This window comes from Penaeus monodon, chromosome 6, assembly GCF_015228065.2.
Source record: "Penaeus monodon isolate SGIC_2016 chromosome 6, NSTDA_Pmon_1, whole genome shotgun sequence".
NCBI lineage: Eukaryota > Metazoa > Arthropoda > Malacostraca > Decapoda > Penaeidae > Penaeus > Penaeus monodon.
In genome coordinates this window covers 45962561-45987560 of record NC_051391.1, presented here as the reverse complement: position 1 = coordinate 45987560, position 25000 = coordinate 45962561, and the positions used below count along the sequence as shown (strand labels likewise).

The 25000-nt window shown below is 41.9% G+C and overlaps 1 protein-coding gene and 1 pseudogene across 1 annotated transcript in view; both read left to right on the top strand.

The window, feature by feature from the left end:
* Window positions 1-4622: 4622 nt before the first annotated feature.
* The window catches only part of LOC119574577 (glutamate receptor-interacting protein 2-like), a 22258-nt gene continuing 1880 nt past the window's right edge, over window positions 4623-25000 (top strand). Inside the window, 17 exon segments of the mRNA XM_037921867.1 lie at window positions 4623-4829; window positions 9300-10573; window positions 15920-16082; window positions 16624-16749; window positions 17172-17336; window positions 18769-18938; window positions 19581-19769; window positions 19996-20188; window positions 20960-21151; window positions 21153-21178; window positions 21381-21593; window positions 21821-21943; window positions 22292-22450; window positions 22685-22861; window positions 23207-23377; window positions 24062-24175; window positions 24560-24796. Of these exon segments, the coding sequence (XP_037777795.1) occupies window positions 9574-10573; window positions 15920-16082; window positions 16624-16749; window positions 17172-17336; window positions 18769-18938; window positions 19581-19769; window positions 19996-20188; window positions 20960-21151; window positions 21153-21178; window positions 21381-21593; window positions 21821-21943; window positions 22292-22450; window positions 22685-22861; window positions 23207-23377; window positions 24062-24175; window positions 24560-24796 (3418 nt within the window). The 5' untranslated portion in view covers window positions 4623-4829; window positions 9300-9573.
* On the top strand, window positions 18236-18400 carry LOC119574736 (annotated as a pseudogene).

Here is a 25000-nt window from a genome sequence, read left to right as displayed (position 1 = left end):
TATTTAGATGGCCGACACAAAGAACAGGGCATTTTGTGCGTGGTCTTTGTCCTCAAAGACAAAAGGTGGATTAGAATTTCTCAGCTGCTTTACTATGCTAATGTATGTGTCGCTTTATTTAGATAATGTGTTAACTGATATATCACGGAAAAGATTCTTAAAGTATAATTTCGTTGACTTTTTCTTTATTTTTTTCTTATATGTTACCGTTTTAATTTAACGCTTTGTCAGTTTCTCATTCAGATGCATCTTATAATCTAATCAAAGGGGATAAAAAACAGCTTCCATTTATACTAAAAACAGTTCTTTGCGTTGGACGTCGAAAGCCAAATATCTCCATCAGACGCTAGCTACCGGGCTTTTGAAGTGGAACACCCACCTCCTCTCAACACCTCGTGTTTTGTCATCGTTTTTGCGTGGACACTCTGACAGAATCCTCTAGAAAAAATCTGGTTACGTTACACTTAGAACCCCATTTTCAGCCCCAATAACATATCCATCCTGTGAGCACCTCGCACCACCTCGGCCGTGTCAACAGGCAAAATGTTTACCTTCTTCTTCATCTGCCTCTTCTCTCTTGCGAAGGCGAAGGAGGTCGTCAGCAGATCGTAGACGGAGGGATCGTACAAGGTTGTGTCTTGGAAGCAGCCGTAAATAAACATCCTTTCGCCACGATTTGCATCTGCTCTTCAGACCGCGGGAACAAGGGCGGAGGGAGACTCTTTGCCCTCTCTTTGTGCAATGGTTTATCCTCGACATGACACCCGGCTGGGGATTGTTTATTCCCGCGTCAGACCCATGGTTGGTGTGGCCATTGTCGTGCCTTCGTGCCACGCAATCCGCGGAGATAATTGCACACATTCAGATCACCGTTTTACAGCGCCTCCAAATCGCAACATCTGCTCGTCGCTGGATCTAATGGATGTGAGTCACATCATTAAATTTATCGCCGTGGCGGAGTTAAAGCTATTCGAATTAAGGTGCTTGCTGTTTAAGGATTTATAGGGATGAAGAACATATTTCCCATACAAATTAAATATGTTTCGAATCATTGTTTAATTATATTATTTTTATATATTACCGATGTCTCGGAAACACATTAATTTGTAAATATACTAGAACGATGAGAAACAGGTACGAAATCAGAATCGGTTCCAGACCAGAAGATAGAATCCAATACTCAGAATAAACGCATTGCATTTTCTGTTTTCTTTCTGTTATCATATCAGCAAACCACCGGGGTTATACCCTTTGAAATGCGAGTTAAGAAATTCGTAAATAGAAGACACACAGTGAGGAAACTAAACAAAATCATTTGCAGTCTTACTTACAGATTAATCAGACTCACTGACCGTGAGTATGCAAATCACGTTGAGTTTCCTTCCAACACGACATCAGCAACGTTATCGCGCATCCCCCGTGCATCCCACAATACCGTGTAACACGCTCACGCCTCGGCAATCACAGATAAGGCTTCAGTCTCAGCCCAGCGCCTCAGGGGATCTTCCGATACGAATTCCTCTCCAGCCGAGGCGATTTACCCGGGGTGATTAAAGTGATTTGTTCATCCATAGATCAGCGCAAGTGTTCATTTACGTCGAAGTGGGGACTGCCTGGTCGCGAGGGATTGACGGTTAGGGTGAGGAGACCCACCGGCATTGTGTGTCGTTTGCGGCGTGGCAAACAAACAAACATTAAAAGTCAAGATGGGTCAAAATAATTCTTTAAGTATGAGGATAAAATTTTAGAAATGGAAGTAAATCGGGAATGATAAGGAAAGAGGAAGAACGAAAAGGGGAAATAGAGGAATTCGCGGGAAAACTCGGATCTCAAGACCTGCGGTTACGTCGACGGTCCTGCGGTCGAGGAGCCGTCCGGAGTTTGATCCCAGTCCGCCCAAAAGAAACAGACACGGCATCGAACCGCAATGGGGAGTGTCAGGTCATTTAAACAGGAGATCAGTGGAGTTAGATCTTGTGTAGTTAGCTCAGGTGGCTAACGGGGCAAGGAGATCAAGGAGACGAGTTGGAACGAACTGGATTGAAGATCAGATTGACGTGGATTAAAGTCCAGATGGGAAAGACTCCAAGCTAAGAGTGACATTAGAATGAAAGATAAGGAAATGACAGTAGATATAAAGAGAAATATGAAACAGATTGTTACAAGGCCATCCGATGCCAAAACTTTCTACGTCAGAGAGAAAAAAAGTACCTAATGATACCGATATAATCTCCATTTTTCTCTTCCATTTCCGGTCTCTTTATCTTTATCATCGGTGGTTTGCTCATTTCATTTTTCATATCTCATCTCTGTTTGTTTTTTCCTTTTCTTTTTCGTTATCTTTTTTTTTTTTGTTTTTGTTTCTTTTCCGTGTGTTTCAGAAGTTAGAGAAATTCCTTAACGCAAGCTTACGCGCCAACTTTTAAAATAGTTATTGTAAAAGGACTTAAGAGGCATACATCACATACTTGTACTTCACTGCAGCCATAACTATTCTCTTAATAACGCCATTAATCTTAACATCGTCGTGATTCTTATCAACAAAAGTCTTACATCATCCTTTGGGTTAATTTTATTGTGTAGGTATTTTGCTCTGTGCATACAGTCTTCGACGCTATCAGGATAATCACCATTCTCTTTGTTGTCGACCGATTATGCATAATATTTGCGATACAGTCGTTACAGTAATGATATACATTAAAGTAAGAACTTTATTTTTCCTCCATTTTTTAGTATTTGTTCTCGTGATTGAGAACAAAGATATTCAATCAAGTTACGAGAGGCGACCCCTCATTCGGAACTTTCTTTTGAAGATGTTTTGCTTTTCTTCCGCCTGTGTAGAAGCCGATGTTTCAAGGCTTCGGTATGAGCGAGAAAGGGCAAGGACAGAGCAAACATAAGAGGAAAAGCAGAGAGTGACATAGATAGATAAGATAGATAGAGAGAGAAGAGAGAGAGAGAGAGAGAGAGAGAGAGAGAGAGAGAGAGAGAGAGAGAGAGAGAGAGAGAGAGAGAGAGAGAGAGAGGGGGGGGAGAGAGACAGACAGACACAGACACAGACAGGCAGACTGACAGATGGAACGGACAAACAGACAGATAGAAACAGAGACAGAGATTGAGAGAGAAGGAAGAGGGAGGGGGGGGGTGATTGGAGCGGGGAACAGAGAGATAAATAATACAAAGGTATTCGCACTGTAATCTTGAGTATTTGTCCTATTGCGCAATTTATAAAGCTTTCTATAATAGCTTACACAGCTGACTGGCAGGATTTGAAAGTAGAAGGAAATTTGCTACCAGGAATATATTGCTCTCCACAAAAAGCGAATATATATTTTGTTCTAGAAACATTATTAACATTGTTTCATAGTCGACAGCGATTGCTTCAATAACAATAACAGTTCCTAAAGGAGGAGTTTCGCCACCACAAGTTCTCACCACCTGTTGCCAATTACCCTGACACTATGCAGGTGAAGGCCTCCGCAGCCTCTACATTCCACAGTAATAATTCTACACATTCCAAGCGGGTGAGTGTTGGCAAGGTTAGCACTCCTGGTTATGAGGAGGACTTCCCTTCCTACTGTTGGCTTGTTACTGTTCGTTGTTTTGAACTGCTGGTTACTGTTATCTGTTGTTAAGTTGTTGTTGTTCTTTGCTTCTGTTGGGACGTACCGCTGTCCGTGGTGGGAGGCGGAATGCGATACTGAATGTTGCTGGCGATTTCATAACAGTTTTATGACTGTGTCGTAAGATGAGATTTTTATCCAAGTGATGTTAGTAATGATGGTCATGCTGCTGCGATGTTGGCAGTGGTCGTTGTTTACGGAACTGGGTGTTTTTGTTTTGTGCTTGTGCATGACCTAGTAACACTGCGGTCGCGATAAGAATTTGTTGCTTGAATGTAATCGTTCTCGTGTTATGTGTTATATCCGTAAACATTTTTTTTTTCTTAATCCTTGTTTACTTGTTTTGACATTTCATTATATGCGTTGGATACCAACGCACTCTTATGTATGATTTGCCTGATGAGCTTTTAAAACGTTGTTTATATTCCATGTTCGTGAACTTTTTTACGATGGAAAGTGCTTGTATTGGTCAGTGCCTTGCCGATGACGACGTTGAGTGTTTGTAGTATATGTCAGCCATCACTGTAGTTGGAGTAGTCAGATTACTGTACAGCCATCAGAATCCAAAGACAGAGCATTAAAAACGATATGGTCAGCTCATGGGCGTCGTGGCTACAACGCGGGCGCAGTGGCCAGGGCGCGGGCGGCGGGGGCAGAGTAGGCCGCAGCGGTGTCGCGGGGCTGGCGAGGTTCCGTCACCAACCGCACTATTCCTGGTCTGGCGCCCGGCCACGTGGTGCCACCAGGCCGCCCGCGGGCATATTTCCTCGGGAATAGTAAACCTATCATAAGCGTGGGCGTAGGCGTGTGGGGAGAGTAGCGAGCTTAGGCGTAGTCCTCTCCTTCCCCATTCCTGGTGCTTCACATGGCGGCTAGGCCTTCCGGAGCGCCAGGGAACCACGACCCCGTTAGCGACAACATCGTGGCTGCGTGTTGAGTCGCTACTGCGGGTGCCAGCGGGCCGTCGGTGCCGCCCGGGAGTGCCAGCCATTCAGTGCCGGGGTCATCGGTGGTGCGAGTAGATACTGAGGACGGAGGAGCACCTGTACCAGCCCACACGCCCGCCGCGTTACCGCTGTCACTCGTGGGCGCGCACACTGGACGCAGCGACCCAGCCAGTGTGTGCTCGCTGCGACCTCCGTGCGCATCTCCGTGACATTGTGTCGTTTAGTGATTAGTGATTAGAAGAAAAAAAAGTTGATGATAGTGAGAAAAAAGTGTTATGCATTTAGTATAGCATTAAATTATATATTATTTCAACGGTATCGTGTATTAGATCTTCGGTGAATAAGAAGAACCGATGTGATCAAAAGTGCATTTCACCAGAAAAATGGAAAAAAAATATATTGTTTTACTTTACAGATTTTTTTTCTGAATATTATTATTTTTTTCTTTCTTTATATTATCTGAATATATATTGCTTTTCGTTCACCTGCCAGAATAAATATGCTGTGGGTCTTCTGGTAACTTTTTAAAAGTTTTTCTAAGGTGATTTCCTCGTCTAAGATGGAGAGATCACAGAAGACAGACTGCCAGTTGTACCAGTCTTTCTTTCTTTTCCTCGCTTTATTCTTTTTTTTTTAGCCAGTGTCCCTTGTTTTCATAGTCCAGACATGAAAGCCTCGAAACATGTAATAAAGACCACAAAACCCTATTTCCCTCAGTCTTTGCACCTCATGACATTCAATACGTCCTTACTTCCATATTCACGACGGGAGAAACGGTTCTTAAAAGAGCCAGAGTCCTTTGTGATGCAAATCTTGAGTCCTCTGGGAAGTCTTGGGGGGATTACCTGTGTCTTCTGTACAGTCCCGCGGCGTCGACTGATGGTGCACTTGTGGAGGGGAAAAAACTCACTTGCTATTTTCTATGGTTGGTCTGTTGGCCTTACCAGTGCGTGTGTAAATATATCTAAAATAGGGAGAGATAAAGTGGATAGATAATAGATAGAGAATAGATAAAGCATAAAGTCTAAAGTAACAATTCCAAAAGCTGGGGAATATGTTAAGGAAAGTACTTACGTTTAAAAAAATCCCTATAGTTCAGTGAGTAAAGTAGTCTCAGGTAGCTCTTTTTACCTCCTTTTTTATCGCCTTAGCAGATGCACGCGCGTGTTTGTACTAGACAGTGAATCAGCTGTGGCCACGGGCTGTTTTTCCTGTTCATTGTTCAATCGGTTTCTTGAAACAGCTCGACAAGAACCTTTTAAGCAGCGATTAGTGAAGTAGTAGAATAATCTGTGGCCACTGACTGTTGTTCAGGTTCATGGTTCAATAAGTTAATCTGTTCCTTGAAGCAGCTCGACAGGAACGTTTTAAGCAGCGTTTGGTGAAGAAGTAGTAGAATCCTTCGCGGCAATTACGCGCGAAGTGATGTTGTTTATCGCCATGAAACGACTGAGACTCTCATGTACAGCTAGCGGGTTCGGGCGCTCCTGGTTGGTTCTTCTTATGCCTGTATTAAATGTAATCTTTTACGAGGTGTAGTCCTTAGGTTACCTCCAGCAATAACGTAACTATTGTTTTACAGGACATTTACGTGCAGGCTTCCTTCCAAATTGGACTGAAAAACGAAGGGGAATGTCTGTGAAGTGTAGAGACTATTAACTTCAAAATCCAGTTAATGTTCCTTTATCGCTTTCATCTCCATCTCATCAACAATATAATGGTATATAAATAACACTTATTTAAACTCATTCTTCTTTTTTAGTCGCTTCCTTAAGCCTCCTGTTTGTTCGTCTTGAAGGCCTGTTTGACCCTCATTTTTTTCATGCCTCGAAGTGTTGTCTTTAGATCCCCGAGCAAGCTAGTTCTCTCCCTCCCCCCATTCCTCTTCTCCCTCCCCCCCACCTTTCTCTCCCCTCCCCTCTCCTTTACCTCTCCTCCCCCCCCTTTTCTCTCCCCTTCCTTCCCTTTCCTCCTCATGGTGAGTAATGTGTTTCTGCTCTGGCCTTGCTCACCTTGCCTGTTACCTTACTCACCTCGCCCATGAGTCTCTCCCTCCACCCTTACTGTCTAGAAGAATTTCCCCCGCGAATCGACCTATAAACAACATTGTTTACCGTCCTGAGTCGCGGCCTGTTCTCTCCTCCCTTCTCCTCCCCTCCAACCTGCCTCCTCCTCCTCCCCTCCAACCTGCCTCCTCCCCCTCCCCTCCAACCTGCCTCCTCCCCCTCCCCTCCAACCTGCCTCCTCCTCCTCCTTCCCTTCCGTCCCTGTCTCCATCCTCCCACCGTCCCTCCAACCTATCCCTCCCCCTCCCCTCCTCCCCCAGCACGGAGCCAACACACAACCCTTTTACTCGCCATGCACATAGATCATTCTTTAACAATGTTTGCACCGGTTCGTCTCCATAACTAACTTTTACTGCCCTCACTTCCCTCCCCTTAACCTCAGGCTGACAGGTTCTTATCTCCCCTCGGCGCGTCCCCTCGGCCCGTCCAATAACACATTCGTTATTTGTTGGTGTTTCATTTCGGGTTCGTTTTTTTTTTGGTTTCTTATTTTGGTTAATTTGCATATGTTTTTGTTTTTTATTGGTTTATTCGTGTGATGACCCGTGTATTTATTCATCTGTTGACTCATCTCTTCGCTTGTTTATATTACTTGTTAATTTATGTTCTCTCTATATTTCTTTGAGGATTTGTTCATATATAAGTTCACATATCCTTTTGCCTATGCACCATTTTCTAACATGATATTTTCCTAGTTTCTTTTTTTTTCCTAAATCATATAGTATATTCTATTTTCAGTATATTTTCTACTCCATTTTCCTCGGAATTTGCGGCTTCAATTTTACCTTTTAGCGTTTTCCCCGTTTCATCTTAACGTTCTTTGTCCTTCCGTTTCTTGTTTACATTCCGTTTTCTTTCATGTACCATTTTCCGTTTTCTGTTTGTATTTCTAAGAATGTAGGAGCTCGTGACTAATGAAAATTACTCGGTGGCAGAACCGGTACTTTTAATGATTATTACTCACTGGTTTTAAAGTCATTTTAAGGAAAATTACTCAATGATATAGCTAAGTAATTTTAATGGAAATTATTCATTGGCTGAGTTGGGTAATTTTGACAAAAATTACTCATTGGTACGGTTGGATATGAAAATTACTCGTTAGCTACAGTTGAATACCCTCAATGGAAATTGGTTATAGGTATTCTGAGTAATTTTGAGGGAAATTATTCAATGGCCTTCTGTATATGTTTTCTTTGTTCTGTCACTCTCAGATTCCTCACAAGTCTCTGAACATCCTGTTATAATTGATTAATCGCTTTATCCTTTATAACGAAGTTCATTTTCCTTCGCTGTTTCTTATTAAATATTGCATTCATTTGATTTTTTTTTTTGGGGGGGTTAACTGTTTCAGTAATTGCTCGTTTCTTATTCATCACTCTGTTTATAACTTCGACAATTCTTTTTCATTAGTTACGCTCGATAAGTTTTAACGAATTATCTTTCGCCCCCGTTCATTCTCCTTTTCCGCTTTCCCTCTCTTTTTTCCCTTTCCGTTTCTCTTTCCCTTTTCTTTGCTCTCCTCTCCACACCCTCCTACATCCTCCATTCCTCCTCTTGCTCTCATACTCACTCATCATCGGTCTGTCTCCCACTCTTTTCAGACATCCGCCATTTTTGTCGTTTGAGTTTTGGCTTCCCTCAGTCACGGCCACTAAAACGATTTAGTGTAAAAACTCGAGTTATGCCGCGAAGCCCCTAGCTGTTCAGATCGACTTCTTCGATGGCCGACTTAAGAGACAACCGGAGAATTGTGATCAGTTCTGGACTCTGGAGACGATTTTTTTTTTCTTGTTTCACCTGTATCTCCCTGGTGTATGGTGCCAATTCTCAGTGCGCTGCTGTAGTTTTTCAGCGACTCCCTTTTAAACCGAAAAAACGTTACTTGTAACTTATTGATCTGAAAGTCTGTGTCACAGAACCGACGTCGAACTAATGACTTCGCGATGATAGACTGACAAGCTGATGGATGCGACCTTCGGCGTGTCGGAACAAAGTACTCAAACTTTCGAGAATTCCTATAGAACGTCTTCCAACGCTGTTGTTGCTGACATCAAAGAGGTATTTGTTTTAAAACAAAAGGGGAACCGTAATCGAATCTGGCCGTGTTTACCTTGTGTAGGGACGGCAGGCTTTACTTTAATCCCCCAGGACGTCCGAACCACGATCAGCACGTGGGGTCCAGCGCGCGCGGAGGCGGAAGATAAACGCGCGTGTCAAATGCGAGTGCGAAATTAACTTACGCTTTTGTTATTTTCATTCGGAACATAATAGAGGAGTCTTTAATGGTAAGAGTAATCATGTTACAGTTAGTGTGTAGTGCCACGAGAATGTTGGGAGTACCCGATGGCAGGCAGTGACGGGGACGGCTGTGTTGGCAAGGCATCCACTCCAAATACCAACACTTGCCGCTCTAAGGACGCCAAGACGACAACTGTTCATTCGTTGTCCAAGCTGTCTCAGGCACAGCCAGGTGTCTCAAATTAGAGAACAATGATACTCGTGATTCGAGACACATGTAACTTTGATGAAAAGCTTGTTATTCTTTTGAACAGTCTAGGGATTTATGAGAGCGGTCTGGCACTATACAAACCCTTAGTGAATTATTCTTGGTCATCCATAAATGTGTAGCATCGTATTTTATGTGTGGTTTTGTTTTTAATCAGGGAATACAGAAGAATGAGTGAGCAATGTTTGTAGTTCAGTACAAGATAAACTGGTAGCTGAATAAATATGAAGTGATGCAGTTTAGTGCAGCTACAACAGAAGTGGACTGATGTAAACTAGGTTTTATTGTCACTTTGTACATCCTCATCTGTCATTTGGTAACCTGAATGAAAGCAATGAATAGACAATGCAGTTCAGTTAGTGTGTTTAGATGAAACACGCGCACTTGAGTGCTTCTTGCGGGTGTTCAGTGGGCGTGGGAAGAGCTTCAGGATGTCCGGCGGGCGGCGGCTGGACTGGCGCGGGTCGTCCGGGTCCTTGTGGGGCCGCGGGCGTGACCACGGGAGCGGGACGGACAATTTGGACCTCCTGAACGGCGCCCGTCACATAGTGCCCCCCTCAGGCGATGGGCGGAGCGCCACCCACGGCCGCCCGCGCCGCAAAGGGCTGCGCAAGCGCTTCCTGTCCCTGACGGAGGGCCTCACCAACTTCCTCTCCGGCGACAAGAAGGAGAAGGAGCCGGTCAAGCGCTCCGCCTTCCGCCCCTTCGACCATTCCACCGACCTGGACGTCGACCTCGTGAGCGGCTACTGCTCCGACTACAGCTCCGACTGCCGGACGGAGTACCGGCGTAAAAATAGCAACTCCAGCGTGTCTTCCTTCAAGCGCAGCGTGTCGCCGTGGTCGGGCCCCGTGAACGGCCGCAAAGGTGGCCAGCTCGTAAGCGGCGCGGCCACTCAGGGCGGCCCCCTGGCCAGCGCCAAGCCCCAGGGCCCCATGAAGGCACCGCCCAGCCCGCCGCCCCGCCGCTACTCGCTCTGGGCCATGGACGTCCAATACGACCACTACTTCTTCCCGGACCCGCTACGACCCAACGCCCCCGTCAGCTACGTCCCGCCCCCACCTCCGCCCGTCAAGCCGCCCCCGCCGCCCCCACCCATCCGCTACTTCAACCTGGCCCCGCCCGTATCTTCCTCCATGAGTCGCCAAACATCCCCGCGCCCCTACCAGCCCCCGTCCCCCTCCGTGGCGAGGCTCCTGTCAGCCAAGCGGGCGTGCTCTCCGCCCTCGCCCCGCTCTCACAGTCCCTTCAGGGGCGGCACACCCCCTACGCCCAGGGTCACCACGCCCTTAGGTTCCCCGGTATTGCGAGGGCGCAGTAAATCTGACAGTCGAACCGAGTCGTCGCGGGCGGGGTCGGAGAGCCGCGGACACGACTCGAGGGCGGCCTGGTACCGCAGGAAATCCCAAGCAAGAAAACGAGCGCAATCATGTTAGTATATTTGCATGCCAACAACACTCCATTTAAGGCGCCGCCGCAATTTTAAACTAATCTTATTTACGTAAGTGGCGCCTTGTTTTGTACAACATGCTACCATTCTTTCATTAGAAATATATATATATATATATATATATATATATATATATATATATATATATATATATATATATATATATATATATATATATATATATATATATATGTATATATATATATATAATTCCACAAAAATTACGTAATACTGATGAAGAATTAGATAACTGCCGTCTCTTTACAGATTTGAAAGGGATATCTTGTACATGTCACCTTTATTGCTTCCTTGAAGAGAAAAAGAGAGAGAGAGAAAGGAGAGAGAGAGAGAAGAGAGAGAGAGAAAGAGAGAGAGAGAGAGAGAGAGAGAGGAGAGAAAAGGAAAGAGAGAGAGAGAGGAGAAAGAGTGAGGAGAGAGAGAGGAAAGAGAGAGAGAGAGGAGAGAGAGAGAGAAGAAGAGGAGAGAGAAGAGAGAGAGAGAGAAAGAGAGACGAGAGGAGACAGAGAAAGGAGAGAGAGAAAGAGGAGAGAAGAGAGAGAAAGAGAGAGAGAGAGAGGAAAGAGAAGAAAGAGGAGGAGAGAGGAGAGAGAGAAAGAGAGGAGAGAGAAAGAGAGAGAAGAGAAGAGGTAGAGGAGAGAGAGAGGAAAGAGAGAAGGGGGGGGGGGGGGGGGGGGAAAGGGGAGGGGAGAGAGGGAGAAGGGGGAGAGAAAAGGGGGGAGAGAGGGAGGGGAGAGACGCCCGAGAGGAGGGAGAGAAAAGAAGGAAGAGAATGAGAGAGAGAGAGAGAGAAAGAGAGAAGAGGGAGGGGGATTAGAAGAGAGAGGGGAGAGAGGAGAAGAGAGGAAGGAGAGAGAAAAAGGAGAAAGAGGAGAGCAAGAAAAAAGACATCAGACAAACTTAAAATAATTATGACTGACATTGTGCCCGAGGAATGCCATGGCACATCAAACACTCAGTTCACAATTAACGTTACATTTTAGTTTTCTTCCTTTTTCGTAGCTCTGTATGACGTCCTTCTTTCTTCGCATGACTGCCAGCGCATGATATCAAGAGGAATTCCAATGACAGGTAGAGCCCTATTTTCGAAATTTATATAACTTCAACGCAAAATCTACGACGTCTTCTGCTCGCCTCGATCGTTATTCCCAACGTAAAAGACTCTCAGCGTCGTTTTCGGTGACGTGGGCAGAGTCTTGGTGTTAATGTACGATCCATTATGTCTGAGCAGCCTCGCTATCTCAAAGTTCGCCATCTTTGATGCCACGAACGAAAGTCTCAGCATAAACCAAAAAAGGACTGATCGTATCCAATGGTGTTAAGTGCCCCCTTCCGAGTTTCGTTTACTCTCTCCTCTTGACTCTCCTTTTCCTTTTCATGTCTCTCTGGTTTCTGTTCTGTCGTGTTCTCTCTCTTCGGTTCTCTCTTTCTCTCTCTCTCTCATTCTCTCTCTTCTCCCTTCCTCTTATCCTTCTCTTCTCTCCTTTCTCTCTCTTTCTCTCCTCTCATTCTCTCTCTCTCATTCTCTCTCTCATTCTCTCTCTCTCTCTCTCTCTCTCTCTCTCTCTCTGTCTTCTCTCTCTCTCTCTCTCTCTCTCTCTCTCTCTCTCTCTCTCTCTCTCTCTCTCTCTCTCTCTCTCTCTCTCTCTCGCTCTCTCTCTCTCTCTCTCTCTCTCTCTCATTTCTTTTCCAACATTCGCGTCTTGATCTTTATTTGATCGGAAGCATTTCAAGGATTGCAATGCAATACTAAAATTTCGTGGTTTGGGGAATGCGACAAGGGTGATCTTGGAGCCACTGCCATTTCGTTTTTTTTTCCTTTCTGTTTTTTTTTGTTTTTGTTTTGTTTATTTATTTAATACAGTTACATTTAATTCGTTTATTTATTTATTTATTTTTTACATTTAATGCGTCTTATTCCTTTTTATATATATTCGTAGTTATTTATTTATTCATATGGGGCTTATATATACTCCCCTTTACACCTCTTTTATTTCTATTTTTTCTGTTCCTCGATTTCTATCAAATTCTCTTCCTCTTTCTCTATTTCTTTGTCAGGAATATTACGAAGCACTAAAGCAGAAATATTCATACAACTGTAAGGAAGTCGTAATCATAACACTGCATTCTAAAATCGAGTTGTATTTAATGGCGAAAAGTATTTTAAGTTCTGTCTTATAAGCTTTATGATTTAGGAATTAAAATAGGACGTATCCCATTTTCATTTCATATAGATCTAAGGTAATTGAAATAGAAGCCGAGATAGCAAACGCAAAGAAACATTGGGAATGAAACGAAAAATCTGTTTTTATTCATATCTTATTTAATGATTTATAAGTTCATTTATATTTTGTTGACAACGGATCGCCATCATTGCTTATTATTTCAGATCGATGATCGACAAATGACACTCTTGACAAGTCATAAAAAAAAATCTAATACAGTTGGCCTCCTGTCATATTCTCCAAGTCGTTTTTTTTAATGTAACCTCTTGTCACATAGGCCTTGAGTTAATGAAGATATAAGTTACCATAAATGAGTAATGAAACGAAGTCATGGCTGTGTGATTGGAGAATTTCTAATTACGAAGTCGAAAATACATCATTTTCTGTATTAACTCTTCGTTTTTCCTCTTTGTGTTGGCTGTTTTAGCCATACTTTGACAATATGTTAGTCAATAATTATTTTTGTATATTCTCTCTCAGTCTGTCTGTCTCTCTGTCTCTCTCTCTCTCTCTCTCTCTCTCTCTCTCTCTCTGTCTGTCTCTCTCTCTCTCTTCTCTCTCTCTCTCTCTCTCTCTCTCTCTCTCTCTCTCTCTCTCTCTCTCTCTCTCTCTCTCTCTTCTCTCTCTCTCTCTCTCTCTTCTCTCTCTCTCTCTTCCTCTCTCTCCTCTCTCTCCCTCTCTCTCTCTCTCTCTCTCTCTCTCTCTCTCTCTCTCTCTCTCTCTCTCTCTCTCTCTCTCTCTCTCTCTCTCTCTCTCTCTCCTACCTCCCTCCCTCCCTATCTCTCTCCCTCCATCCCTCCCTCCTTCCCTCCCTCTCTCCCTCCCTCCCTCCCTTCCTCCCTCCCTATCTCGCTCCCTCTCGCTCCCTCTCTCTCTCTCATTCTCTGAGAGTAAGAAACACCATCAACCACACTTAACCATTAAGTACCACAACATACTATAAGAAACAGCTCTCAGCGCCACTAATCATACCCACACACCGAGAGGGACCCGTAGCCTTCCACATATATACAATCTTCCTCGCAAAACATACGAGGAGACGGCGCTGACAAACAGGTGTAGGGGAATAAATCACCGCCGATAGTGTGAGTTTACGCTTTTATGTTGGGTGGATAGAGTTTGAGTTCGTTCCTCTATGTTGGGCGGGAGATGGAAGTGAAATTTTCCTTCTCTGTTGGTTAGGAGATGAAGGGAGTTGGCTTCCCCCATTGCTGGTAGGGAGATGGCGGGAATTTATCCTTCTATACTGATGGAGAGATGAAGCTAATTTACCCTCTATTTTGGTAGTTAGGTGAGTTTACGCCACTATGCTGATGGGAAGATGAAGTAAATCTATCCTCTATGTTGGTGGAGAGACGAAGTTAATTGACTCTTTATGTTGGGCGAGGGATAGAATTAGTTTATCATTTATGTTAGGCGGGAGATGGAGTTCAAGAAGGAGGTGAGTGGGCGCCAGCATCATGTACCTGTCCATCCGATCCCTGAGAGTCGTAAAAGCAGTTAAAATTCCCTACTTGGCACCGTGCTATGTCTGCTGGCATTCGTGGATTTATTTGGTTCACGATGCGAGCAGGCAAGAAGGGATATTATTTGTTTTTATGCGATTCCGTAGGCTTGTTTTGACTTGTTTAGATGTGCGTGTTTATGCTGAAGACTGTGACTGCGCGTACCTGAGTAAATAAGGATGTAAGTATATTTATGCATATGTATATAGGTTTGGTTTGGTTTTATGGTTATCTGCTGTCCGCGCGCAGAAGTGGGGTTATATTTTTTTTAATTTTACGTGTAAAGTTTTGTATGTTTGAGTTTCTATTATTATACATGTTTATATACTTCAATGAATGCGCACTGCTTCTTTAGATAAAGTTTAATTCAGATTACTTGCACAACATAATTCCATCTATTCTTTATCAGGAAATTTTAAAACTTACTGCACTGTACATTTACGTTTCACTTTATTTTCCCATATATCTTGTAAACTTTGACAGCTGCATATGTTTACTGTCTTATGCAAATTTTTCGTATTTACTATCTGCCCTGTGCATAGTAAGACCAAAACGTAAGTTCGTACTATAAGTACACAATTGTTTCCCACACAGTTCCTCCTCATCGCTCTTCTTTATCAACCAATATGCAGTTCCTGTTCATCTACTAGACAGTCGTTTTCTATTTAATATGCAGTTTTCTCTCTATCTCTCTTGCATCTTCATCTACCATACATTTTTTTTCGTCTACCTGAGAGTTCCTCTCCGGTTACCATACCGATCCTCTCCGTCTACCAGACAGTTCTTCACCTACCTCATCCACCTTACAGATATTTTAAGCACACGTTAGTCCCTTTTCATCTACTAATAGTTTCTCTTCACCTGCCCAAACTCTTCGTCATGTACTATACAGTTCCTCTTCACTACACAGAATCTCTTCATCAACTACACAGTTTCCCTTCAACCACCACAGTTTTTGGTCACAGCCATTTTCAAGTCACACTAATATGGCCACGCGTGTTACATAACCGACAGTTATCACAGGACAATGGTAAAAAGTGTAGGCTACGTTGGAAGAATCGGCATTGTGATGAACCAACCTTGATGACACTGTCCTTGTGGCATTTTGTGACAATTTCTTTTATGCTGTAGACATGACACACTACACGTTAAACACTTCACCTGGTGGCTTTGTTTGCAGAATTTTAAGCTGCTGAATATGTGTTCCGCATGCGGTGCCAACATGCGGCTTCCCCCAACGTTGTGTCAGACCATTAGTACCTTGCCAGCTGGACCTTAATGAGTGAAACGGTTGCCTCTCTTCACCTCCTCTCCCCCTTCTCTCTACTGTTCATAATTAGCACTGGGAACGCTGGATATAACGGGTCCTTCTACTGTATTCATGCCCTAGATCTCTCTCGCTTGTTCGCTCGCTCGCTCGCTTGTTCTCTCTCTCTCTGTCTCTCTCTCTCTCTCTCTCTCTCTCTCTCTCTCTCTCTCTCTTCTCTCTCTCTCTCTCTCTCTCTCTCTCTCTCTCTCTCTCTCTCTCAAGACACCGATAATTCTATTTCAACCGTCCTCTCTCCTCTGTCCCCCACAGCGGTGCAAGGGAGCGGGTGCGTGGTGGGGCGAACGGTGGACGTAGTGTTAGAGAAGGAGGAAGGAAGCTTCGGGTTCACGGTTCGAGGCGGTTCGTCCCACGATGCCACGAAGACCCGCCCGCTCGTCATCACCCACGTCAGGCCAGGGGGACCCGCTGACAGGTGAGTTCGCAGGATTGTTTGTTTTTTCAAGATTTTCTGTTCCGAAATAGGTTTGTCGGCTATTTGTGTTATGTAGAGCATTTTCTGGAATAAGTATACATAATGGACAACTTACCTGTGCGATAACCCTGTATGAACCTTTGTCTTTGCGCATGTAGGTCGTAAAGTCACGATCAGCCACTGTAACTCTCTTTAAACAGCACTATACTTTTAATGTATCACTCTATTTCTAATACGGGAATTTCAACATACAGCGAAGTTTGTGGATTCCCAGGTGTGTCCTTAAGGTTATTAACTGGAGTAATAGGGGACTTAGTCTCGGGGGTGGGGGGTCACTTCTTAAACAGTTACCTATTTTCTAATTTTATTCACTCATTGCTTAGTTTGCGCTGGTTATTCATCTGCGTTTTTTTTGTTTGTTTCTGAGATTACCCGTTTTGCTGTTGGTTCTTTGGGCATTTGTGTTATACAGAGCATAATCCTATTAATTCTGTTTTTTTTTATCCATCTATCCCAACATTCTGTGTTCCCTTCCATGCAGGGAGGGCACGATCAAAGCCGGAGACCGCCTGGTGACGGTGGACGGCCGAGACCTCACGCGCTGTTCCCTCACCGAAGCCCAGGAAACACTCCGCCGGATCGAGCGCTCTGCCACGCTCACCGTCGAGTAAGTTGCCTTTGGGATTAATGTAGAAAAACGTGCTTGTTTAGCTGTTTCTGTTTCATTATGATGAGAAATTAAAGTTATCATAAATGGTAATGATCATGGTGATAATGATGACAATAGTGATAATGATAGTTGATAATAATAATGATTGTTATTATAAGGATGATGATGATGATGATGATGATGATTTTAATAATGATAATGATAATGATGATAATAATGATGATGATAAAATAATACTAATCATAACTAGACAGTTACCATAAATGAAAGACCCATATGATACCAGTGCAAATATTTCCACTTTCAATGTGAAAGATGATTGATATTTTCTTCACTTCAAAAAATAAGAAAAAAAAAACTATTACAAGCAGCATCCAAAAATACCTGCCTTAAACCGCCTCCTCCCCCCTTTTCCGCAGGTATGACGTGTCGGTGATGGAGAACGTGCGAGCGTCGGGAGGGCCGTTGCTCGTGGAGATCGAACGTGCCCCGGGTACGTCCCTGGGCATCACCCTCACGCACGCACACCCGGACCCCAACGCCATCATCATAGAGACAATTCGGACGGCCAGCATCGCCGAGAGGTATGTGCTCAGTAATGTTTTTTTTCTTCTTTTTTTAACAGACTAGTTTTGAAAAGAAAAATGTCTTAAGCCCCTTTGAACGATTTCCTTTTTTGGGGGGCCATGGGGGTAAATTCGCATATTTTTTCGACTGAGTGATTGAAGTAGAATAGAGAATTTTTGAAGACGATTGTTTATATATATATATATATATATATATATATATATATATATATATATATATATATATATATATATATATATATATAACTTTCTCGGAGGTATTCAGCCACAGAATATCTTACTTCGATAAAAAAAAAAGTAAGCGGTGAGTTTAAACCATGTTTTTATGGTAAATTCATGCGTCACTGAGGAATAGAGTATATGACAGTAAATAAAAATATAATGAATGACAGGTGTGACCTTATTAATATAAATAGATCGGAATGCAACTGATCGTAGACAGAAATCTAGGGGTACACTTCATCAAGTTTCAGTAAAGTGCAGATGAATCTAGATGTAGAATGTGTAACGAAGAAAACAAGTGAACGCTTGAGCACTGTATCTCGGAATGTCTGTGATACAGCCTTTCAGACCACCTAACATGAGGTATAAAGAGCTATGTGAATATTTCATTTCATCTGATACATTAGAAGATATACTCGTACTATACCCTAAATTTACTATGCAATAACTACCGTAAACAAATAATACTTATTTAAACACAGTGGCAAAAGCATATGAAAGTAAAAAAAATTGTATGATGTATGATTTATATTTCTACTTTACCATGTACAATTACAGCAGTTACAGATTACTGTACTATGTCAGATATATGTAAAACTGTAATCATGATTGCCCACGCCTGAGCATATAGCCAGGGTGGTAAATAAACTTACTAAACTTAACGTCATCAATATATCGCTTCTCGGCCTTTTGGCTAAGATCAAAGTTTAGTATCTGTTCTTATCAGCTTAATCAGCTTGTCATCAATATGCAGTATATCTGGTTAACATTATAGATTATCCACGTAAATTACAGATACTTTCAACTTTCCACTTTCAGTTGAGATCGGCAATATATGTGAATTGAGATTTAAATAGATATATATATTAGCAGCAACTGCACATGGAAATTCATTCATAATAATTATTTCAGTGATAATAATGATGGTAATAATGAACATGATAGTAATAATAACGATACAGATAATGATGATAATACTGATGATAATGATAATGATATTAATAATGGTAATGATAATGGTATTGGAAAATAGAATGATTGATGACGATGATGATGAGGATGAAGATGAAGAGGAAGAGGAAGATGAAGATGAAGATGATGATGATGATGATGAGTTTGATGATAATAATGATGACACGCGAAATATGACATTAATTACAGGCGAAATATGACATCAGTTACATACAGTCTGTTCAAATACCAACAGATGCGGTGCTCTCTGCGTGAACGACATAGTGGCGGCCATCGATGGAACAAGACTAGATCAACTTACTGTTGCTGAAGCTGCGCAGTTACTGAAGACAGCATCGGGTTCGCACATTACTCTCGAGATCATCCCGACCCCGGCCTCTCAGCCGAGGATGACCTTCAGGAGAGGTGAGATTTGGTGTGAGAGGAAGGGATGGAAGGATGGAGGGAGGGAGGGAGGAAGGGAGGGAGGGAGGGAGGGAGGGTGAGAGGGTGGGAGGAAGGAAACTAGGGCGGGAGGCAAGGCAAATGGACGGAAGTAGGGAGGGAGGGAAATAAATGGGAAGGAAGGAAGGAAGGAAGGAAAGACTAATGAATGATAAAATAGAATTCACTGTGCAAAATGAAGGAAAAGGGTATGGATAAGAAAGAATAACTGAGGGTGGGAGGAAGGGAAGGGAGGGCGGGAGGCAAGGCAAATGGAGGGAAAGAGGGAGGGAGGGAAGTTAAGGGGAAGGAAGGAAGGAAAGAATAAGGAATGGTAAAATAGAATTCATTGTGAAAAATAAAGGAAAAGGGTATGGATAAAAAAGAATATGTATTTAACGCGTTGCGATTAAATCATCCTCAGAAATACTTGCATTTTGTTGAAGATGTAATCAGATACATCACTTTCGCTATCAAGTTACGATGGATGGTAGGACGGAGGGAGGCGAGGAAGGGAGGGAAAGTTTGGGAAACGGGGAGAAAAGGAAGTTAGCAGAGGCATCGTTTTGCATTCTTTTATTCCGAGCAAAGATCCAGAAACCCAACGGAGGAATTCTATTACAGGCGGGGGCGTGGCATTCCCACACCTCTACGGCATCGCAGGAAGCAGTAGCGGCTACATGAGCGGCGGCGGCAGCGGGGGTTACATGTCCGGGGGGTCGAGCTACAATACGTTGGCTTCGCAGCGACCTAGGTCAGCGGCTGCACGGAGGGTCAACCGCCGCACCAGACCCAATGACCGCACGGAAACAGGTGACTGGCCGAACTTGTGTGAAATTTTAAGACTGGAATATCAAATTGTCTAACGGAAGCTTTATTGATAGTCCTTACATGCGTTGTTCATGATGCTTCCTCCAATTTTGGTCTCCTATATTATCTCCCGACTTTATTACTAGATTTAGATTCACACACTTATTCCCCTCCTCCTTACCTTATATAAATGCTGAACGTTGAATCATATATACATCCCCACACCCAGGATCCGTCTCGTCCCACACTACCGGAGGCAGCGTGGGTGGAGTTGGAGTGTGTCATCAGGAGTGTCTGACCGTCACCCTCGTAGTTGAAGGACGAGGCTACGGGATAGTGTTCCGGCCTCCACCTCACCCTTCAGACCCGGACACTTCTCTGCCCGTCATCGCAGCCATAGATCCTGGTGGCCCGGCAGACAAGTAAGCAGTGGATGCCAGTGTTCTGTGTTGTTCGTGTTATTCGTTTGCTTTAGGGTTTTATATGTGTGTTTTCTTAACTTGTTCTCCAGTGTTTTGGTTTAGTATTTTCCGTTGTTTATCATTAGTTTGATTTATTTTTTTTATTATTGCTTTGTATGTATATTTGTGTATGGGGGATCTCTCTCTCTCTCTCTCTCTCTCTCTCTCTCTCTCTCTCTCTCTCTCTCTCTCTCTCTCTCTCTCTCTCTCTCTCTCTCTCTCTCTCTCATTTTCACCCCCCACACACGCATATGTGTATATATATACACACATATATATATACTTATATATACATATATCATATATATTATATATATATATATATATATAAAATTATTATATATATATATAATGTATGTGTGTATATATCATGTATGTATGTATGTATATATGTATTATGCATTATATATAATACTCTCTCTCTTCTCTCTCTCTCTCTCTCTCCTCTCTCTCTCCTCTCTCCTCTCTCTCTCTCTCTCTCTCTCTCTCTCTTATATATAATATATATATATATATAATATATATATATATATATATATATTTATATGATATATTATATATATATATTATATATATATTATATATATATATATATATATATATATATAATATATATATATATATATATATATATATATATACAAGACAAGTTATACTTAATTTTCTCCTATAACTTTAACTTAACAAGCAGAGATAAGGAACAAGAAGATTACAAATCCTTTCTATTTACAGATGCAGTGTGATATGTGTAGGTGACCGCCTGATGGGCGTGAATGGACGTAGCGTAGCTGGTCTCGGAGTCAGCGAAGTGACGCAGATGGTTGCCAATTCTCGTCCAACTGTTACACTTGATGTTGAGTTTGATGTTGCTGATTCAGTTGTTCCTTCCTCTGGAACATTTGCAGTGAAGTTAGCAAAGAGGCACAATGGCCTTGGGAATTACACTAACTGGTAAGTATTTGTATTTGTTTTGCATATGGTGTGTTTGTAATCACACCCATTTTGGCTACATATATCGTCAATAATATTTAACAGTATGAAAAGGAAGATAGACTAGACAGTCAATCCTCATATAAAAAAGTAAATATTCTGGTGAAGAAATATATTCATTTACGGCACTTACTAATTGTCTCAAATCATGTAACTAAAGCAGGACGGCGAGGGGGATCTGGTGAACCCCTCTTGATCAGCGAAGTCGTGCGTGGCTCCCCTGCCCACCGGTCCGGCACTATGCAACCTGGTGACCGTCTCCTTGCCATTGACTCTACACGATTAGAGCACCTCACCTTGGAGGATGCTAGGGCCATCCTTCAGTGCTGTGATGATATTGTGACTCTGCGAGTTCAGAAAGATGAACTATATTCAGGTGTTGTGCTGTATACTTGCTATAAAAGTGCACTAGACAATCTCTTGATAGTTACAGAAGTCCACTACACAGTGTTTTGATATGGGTACAACGAAAGTTCAAAATAATGCATGTCTTACCAATATTTAATTTAAAGAGTTATATATTTGTAATCCTGTGCAAGTTTATATATCAGTAGATTAGTAATACATTGTTCAGATCTAATAGAAACTGTACACTTTACACAGAGGAGAGCGGTAGTCTGGTGGTATACACAGTAGAGCTGGTCAGACACGGGGGCGCCCTTGGGATAACCATCTCGGGAAGCGAAGAACCGTTTGACCCCATTTACATTGCGGGTCTTGCTCCAGGTATGAGTCTCATTTTCTTTGAGGATATTCTCACATTCTATTGTGTTGAAATATTCCAGTGCATGTGGAAGTATTTAAAACTACACTTTTTTCTAATCTTTATTATGTTGGCTTCATTGGTAAGATGTTGATATCTTGTTGATTATTACAAAGAAACAATAAAGAACACATAGTACTTTCCCAACAGACTTTGAGTGTTTTACTTTTATGAATAATCATATTCTGGAAAAAAAAATCTGGGCATATATATTTCTTATCATCAATTTGTTTATGACCATCACATGTTTCTACAGGTGGGTTTATATTTCTTATCATCAATTTGTTTATGACCATCACATGTTTCTACAGGTGGGTTAGCTGACCGCACTGGTGCCATCCATGTAGGTGATCGCCTTCTTGCAATTAATGGTGCCTCTCTACGGGGGAAGCCTCTCAGTGAAGCAATATTGATGCTCCAGAATTCTGGTGATACAGTCACATTGAAGATTTCACGGCCTAGGGATTCAGGTATTTATTTCTAAGCAGATGCACTCCCTTTATAAAGAAAAAAAAAAGTTTATTTGTGCTGTGATCATTTTTTGGAACCTTATTAACAATTACTTACCAGCATATATCTAAATCAAAATGAATTAAACTCCTCATTATATATATTTTTTAACGCATAAGTTAAAGTGACTTATTCATAATAATAATTCATAAAGGTTGTCAATTAACTGCCTCCTAACACCAAACCATGCATAGGTGTTCCAAGTGAAGAGCTGACACGAGAAGACTGGATGGGACGTTTTGGTCCTGCAATTCCCTCTGTGGACTCGGCAGTAGAGTCCTGGGACAGTTCTGGCATGGACCCTCCTCCTCCTGGCTCTACTCCAGCATTATCTAAAAGGGATTCTGGATCTGATATTGTCTTTAGATCAGGTAGGGATCTGGCTTCTTCATGGATGTCTTGCAAAAGTAGAGGCAGGATATTTTGTGTTTGTGTTCTCCTTCCCATCTTCTCCCTTTGTGGATGTATTATTTTTATATTGTGGAGAGACTTATTTATTGAAAAATCTGCATTTTTGATAAGGAACCCAATTTCTTTCATATGGTAGATTTGAAATAGATTTCTTCATTTAGAGAATATCAATATTTGAATTGATTTTTTTAATAATGTTAAGATAAAGATAAGTCTTTTATTGCATAAATTATCACATACCATATACTTATACACAGTATGAAATTGGCATATTGTAAAAGATTTTACACATAATGTATTTCCAGATTGTGGCAGTACTGTCAGACGAAGAGCTGGAGTCGATGGCCGTGAAGAAGTTGGCATTAGCAACGCAGGTGATGCAGATGGTGTGGAGGGATCAACAAGAACAGAGGAAGAAGTCAGAGATGCTTGGCGGTCTCCTTCTCCCCCGCCCTCAATTGACAGTGGGCAGTCAGGTATGCAAATTGATCATATGGATATTTATGCAGGTTACCAATGGTATGGCTTCTGGATATTGTCTTCATTCATCATTTATAAATTGTTAAGGGTTTCTTGCAATTCAGGTTCATTGTTGTTGCAGATGTTTGGTATACATAGTTACAGATGACAGAAGACAATTATTAGTTTATGTTACTGCTTTTAAATGCTTATTTAACCCTTTGTAGTATATTCATGTGCAGCTTGTGCTTGTGTTGGTATAGTTGAATGCATAAACATATAAAACATTTTTTTCTTCTTTTTGTTCTATGATTCTGTGATCTAGATTTTGCTATGATTTGTCATTTTAATATATGATAGATTCTTTTTTTCTTTTGCAGAAAATTTTTCTCTCTATTATTTTGATATTTTGCAATCTGCTTGATATGATTTTAAGACCTTTTGTAGTGTGTAAAATATGAAGCTTCTGTGCCAGTTTTGTAATAAGTCCTGGGAATGCATGAGACTATGCTGAGTATTATCTTTGGTAATATCACTGCAAAGGCATAAATCATATCAGCCTTTGCAACGATTTTATCATTTTAATACTCATGAAATATTAAACCCTTATATTTCAATCATTAGAAACATCCCCTCTGTCTGGGGTGTGAATAGTATGTAGAGTTTGTAAGGCTTAAGGCATGTTATTTATGGCCCACCAGAAGATAAAACGGATTGGGACAAGATGATTGCTGACCTCAACCAGATAAGTGAGAGTTGCGGTCTTCGAGATCATCGTCAGTCTCCTACGATACTTCTACCCCATGGACATACAGGTGAACCTGCTGTTGTTATGCTTAACATTTTTTTTTTTTTTACTTCTTTTAAGCTTAAGGTTGATATGGTATCATGGTATTGGTATGAAAGCATTATTCAAAATTTGCTGTTCTTTTATATCTTATGAGTAGAGAATAAACTTGATTGAATTTCTGTAGCTGTTGGTTGATTTTGAAATTATAAGGTATTCTTAGGTATATAGTAATATGAAATTTACCTATTTTTTAGCATGTAGGTAGATACTATTCAGAGTTGTTCAGTTTGAACACAGTTTTAATTCTTTATTTCATCATTCTTTTTTCACAGAAATAACATGCATTCATTATTCCATTGCCTGTGTGTAAATCCTATATGAAATACACTGATTTTTTTTTCCCCTTCAGGTACAGTAATCCAGCGCAAAAAAGATGTACGGGCTGGCAGTGAAGCTCCCATGCCTGATGTAGGGTCAGCACCAGAACCATCTCGAACCCAAACTCTGTCAACTCGCAGACGTCCAGCCTGTCCAGTGACGAGTGCAAGTAGTAATGGGAGTGAACCAAAAGAAGAAGGAAGCTATTCCATTAGCAATGCTGCTTTAACATATACAGCAACGTATTCAAGAACAGCTTCACCACCACGTAAGTTTTATAAGGTCCCTTTTTGTGGCTTAAGTTAAAGTGTAGTGGAACTTTTCTTGTTTGTTAACCTGTACCTTTTCGAAGAATTAATATTCATGTTTCATTAAGTTGTACATACTTATATGTATGTCTTTCAGTAATTAATTCATTACATATATCTCACAAAACATATGGATATCATGAACACCTGGTTATCTTCGTCTA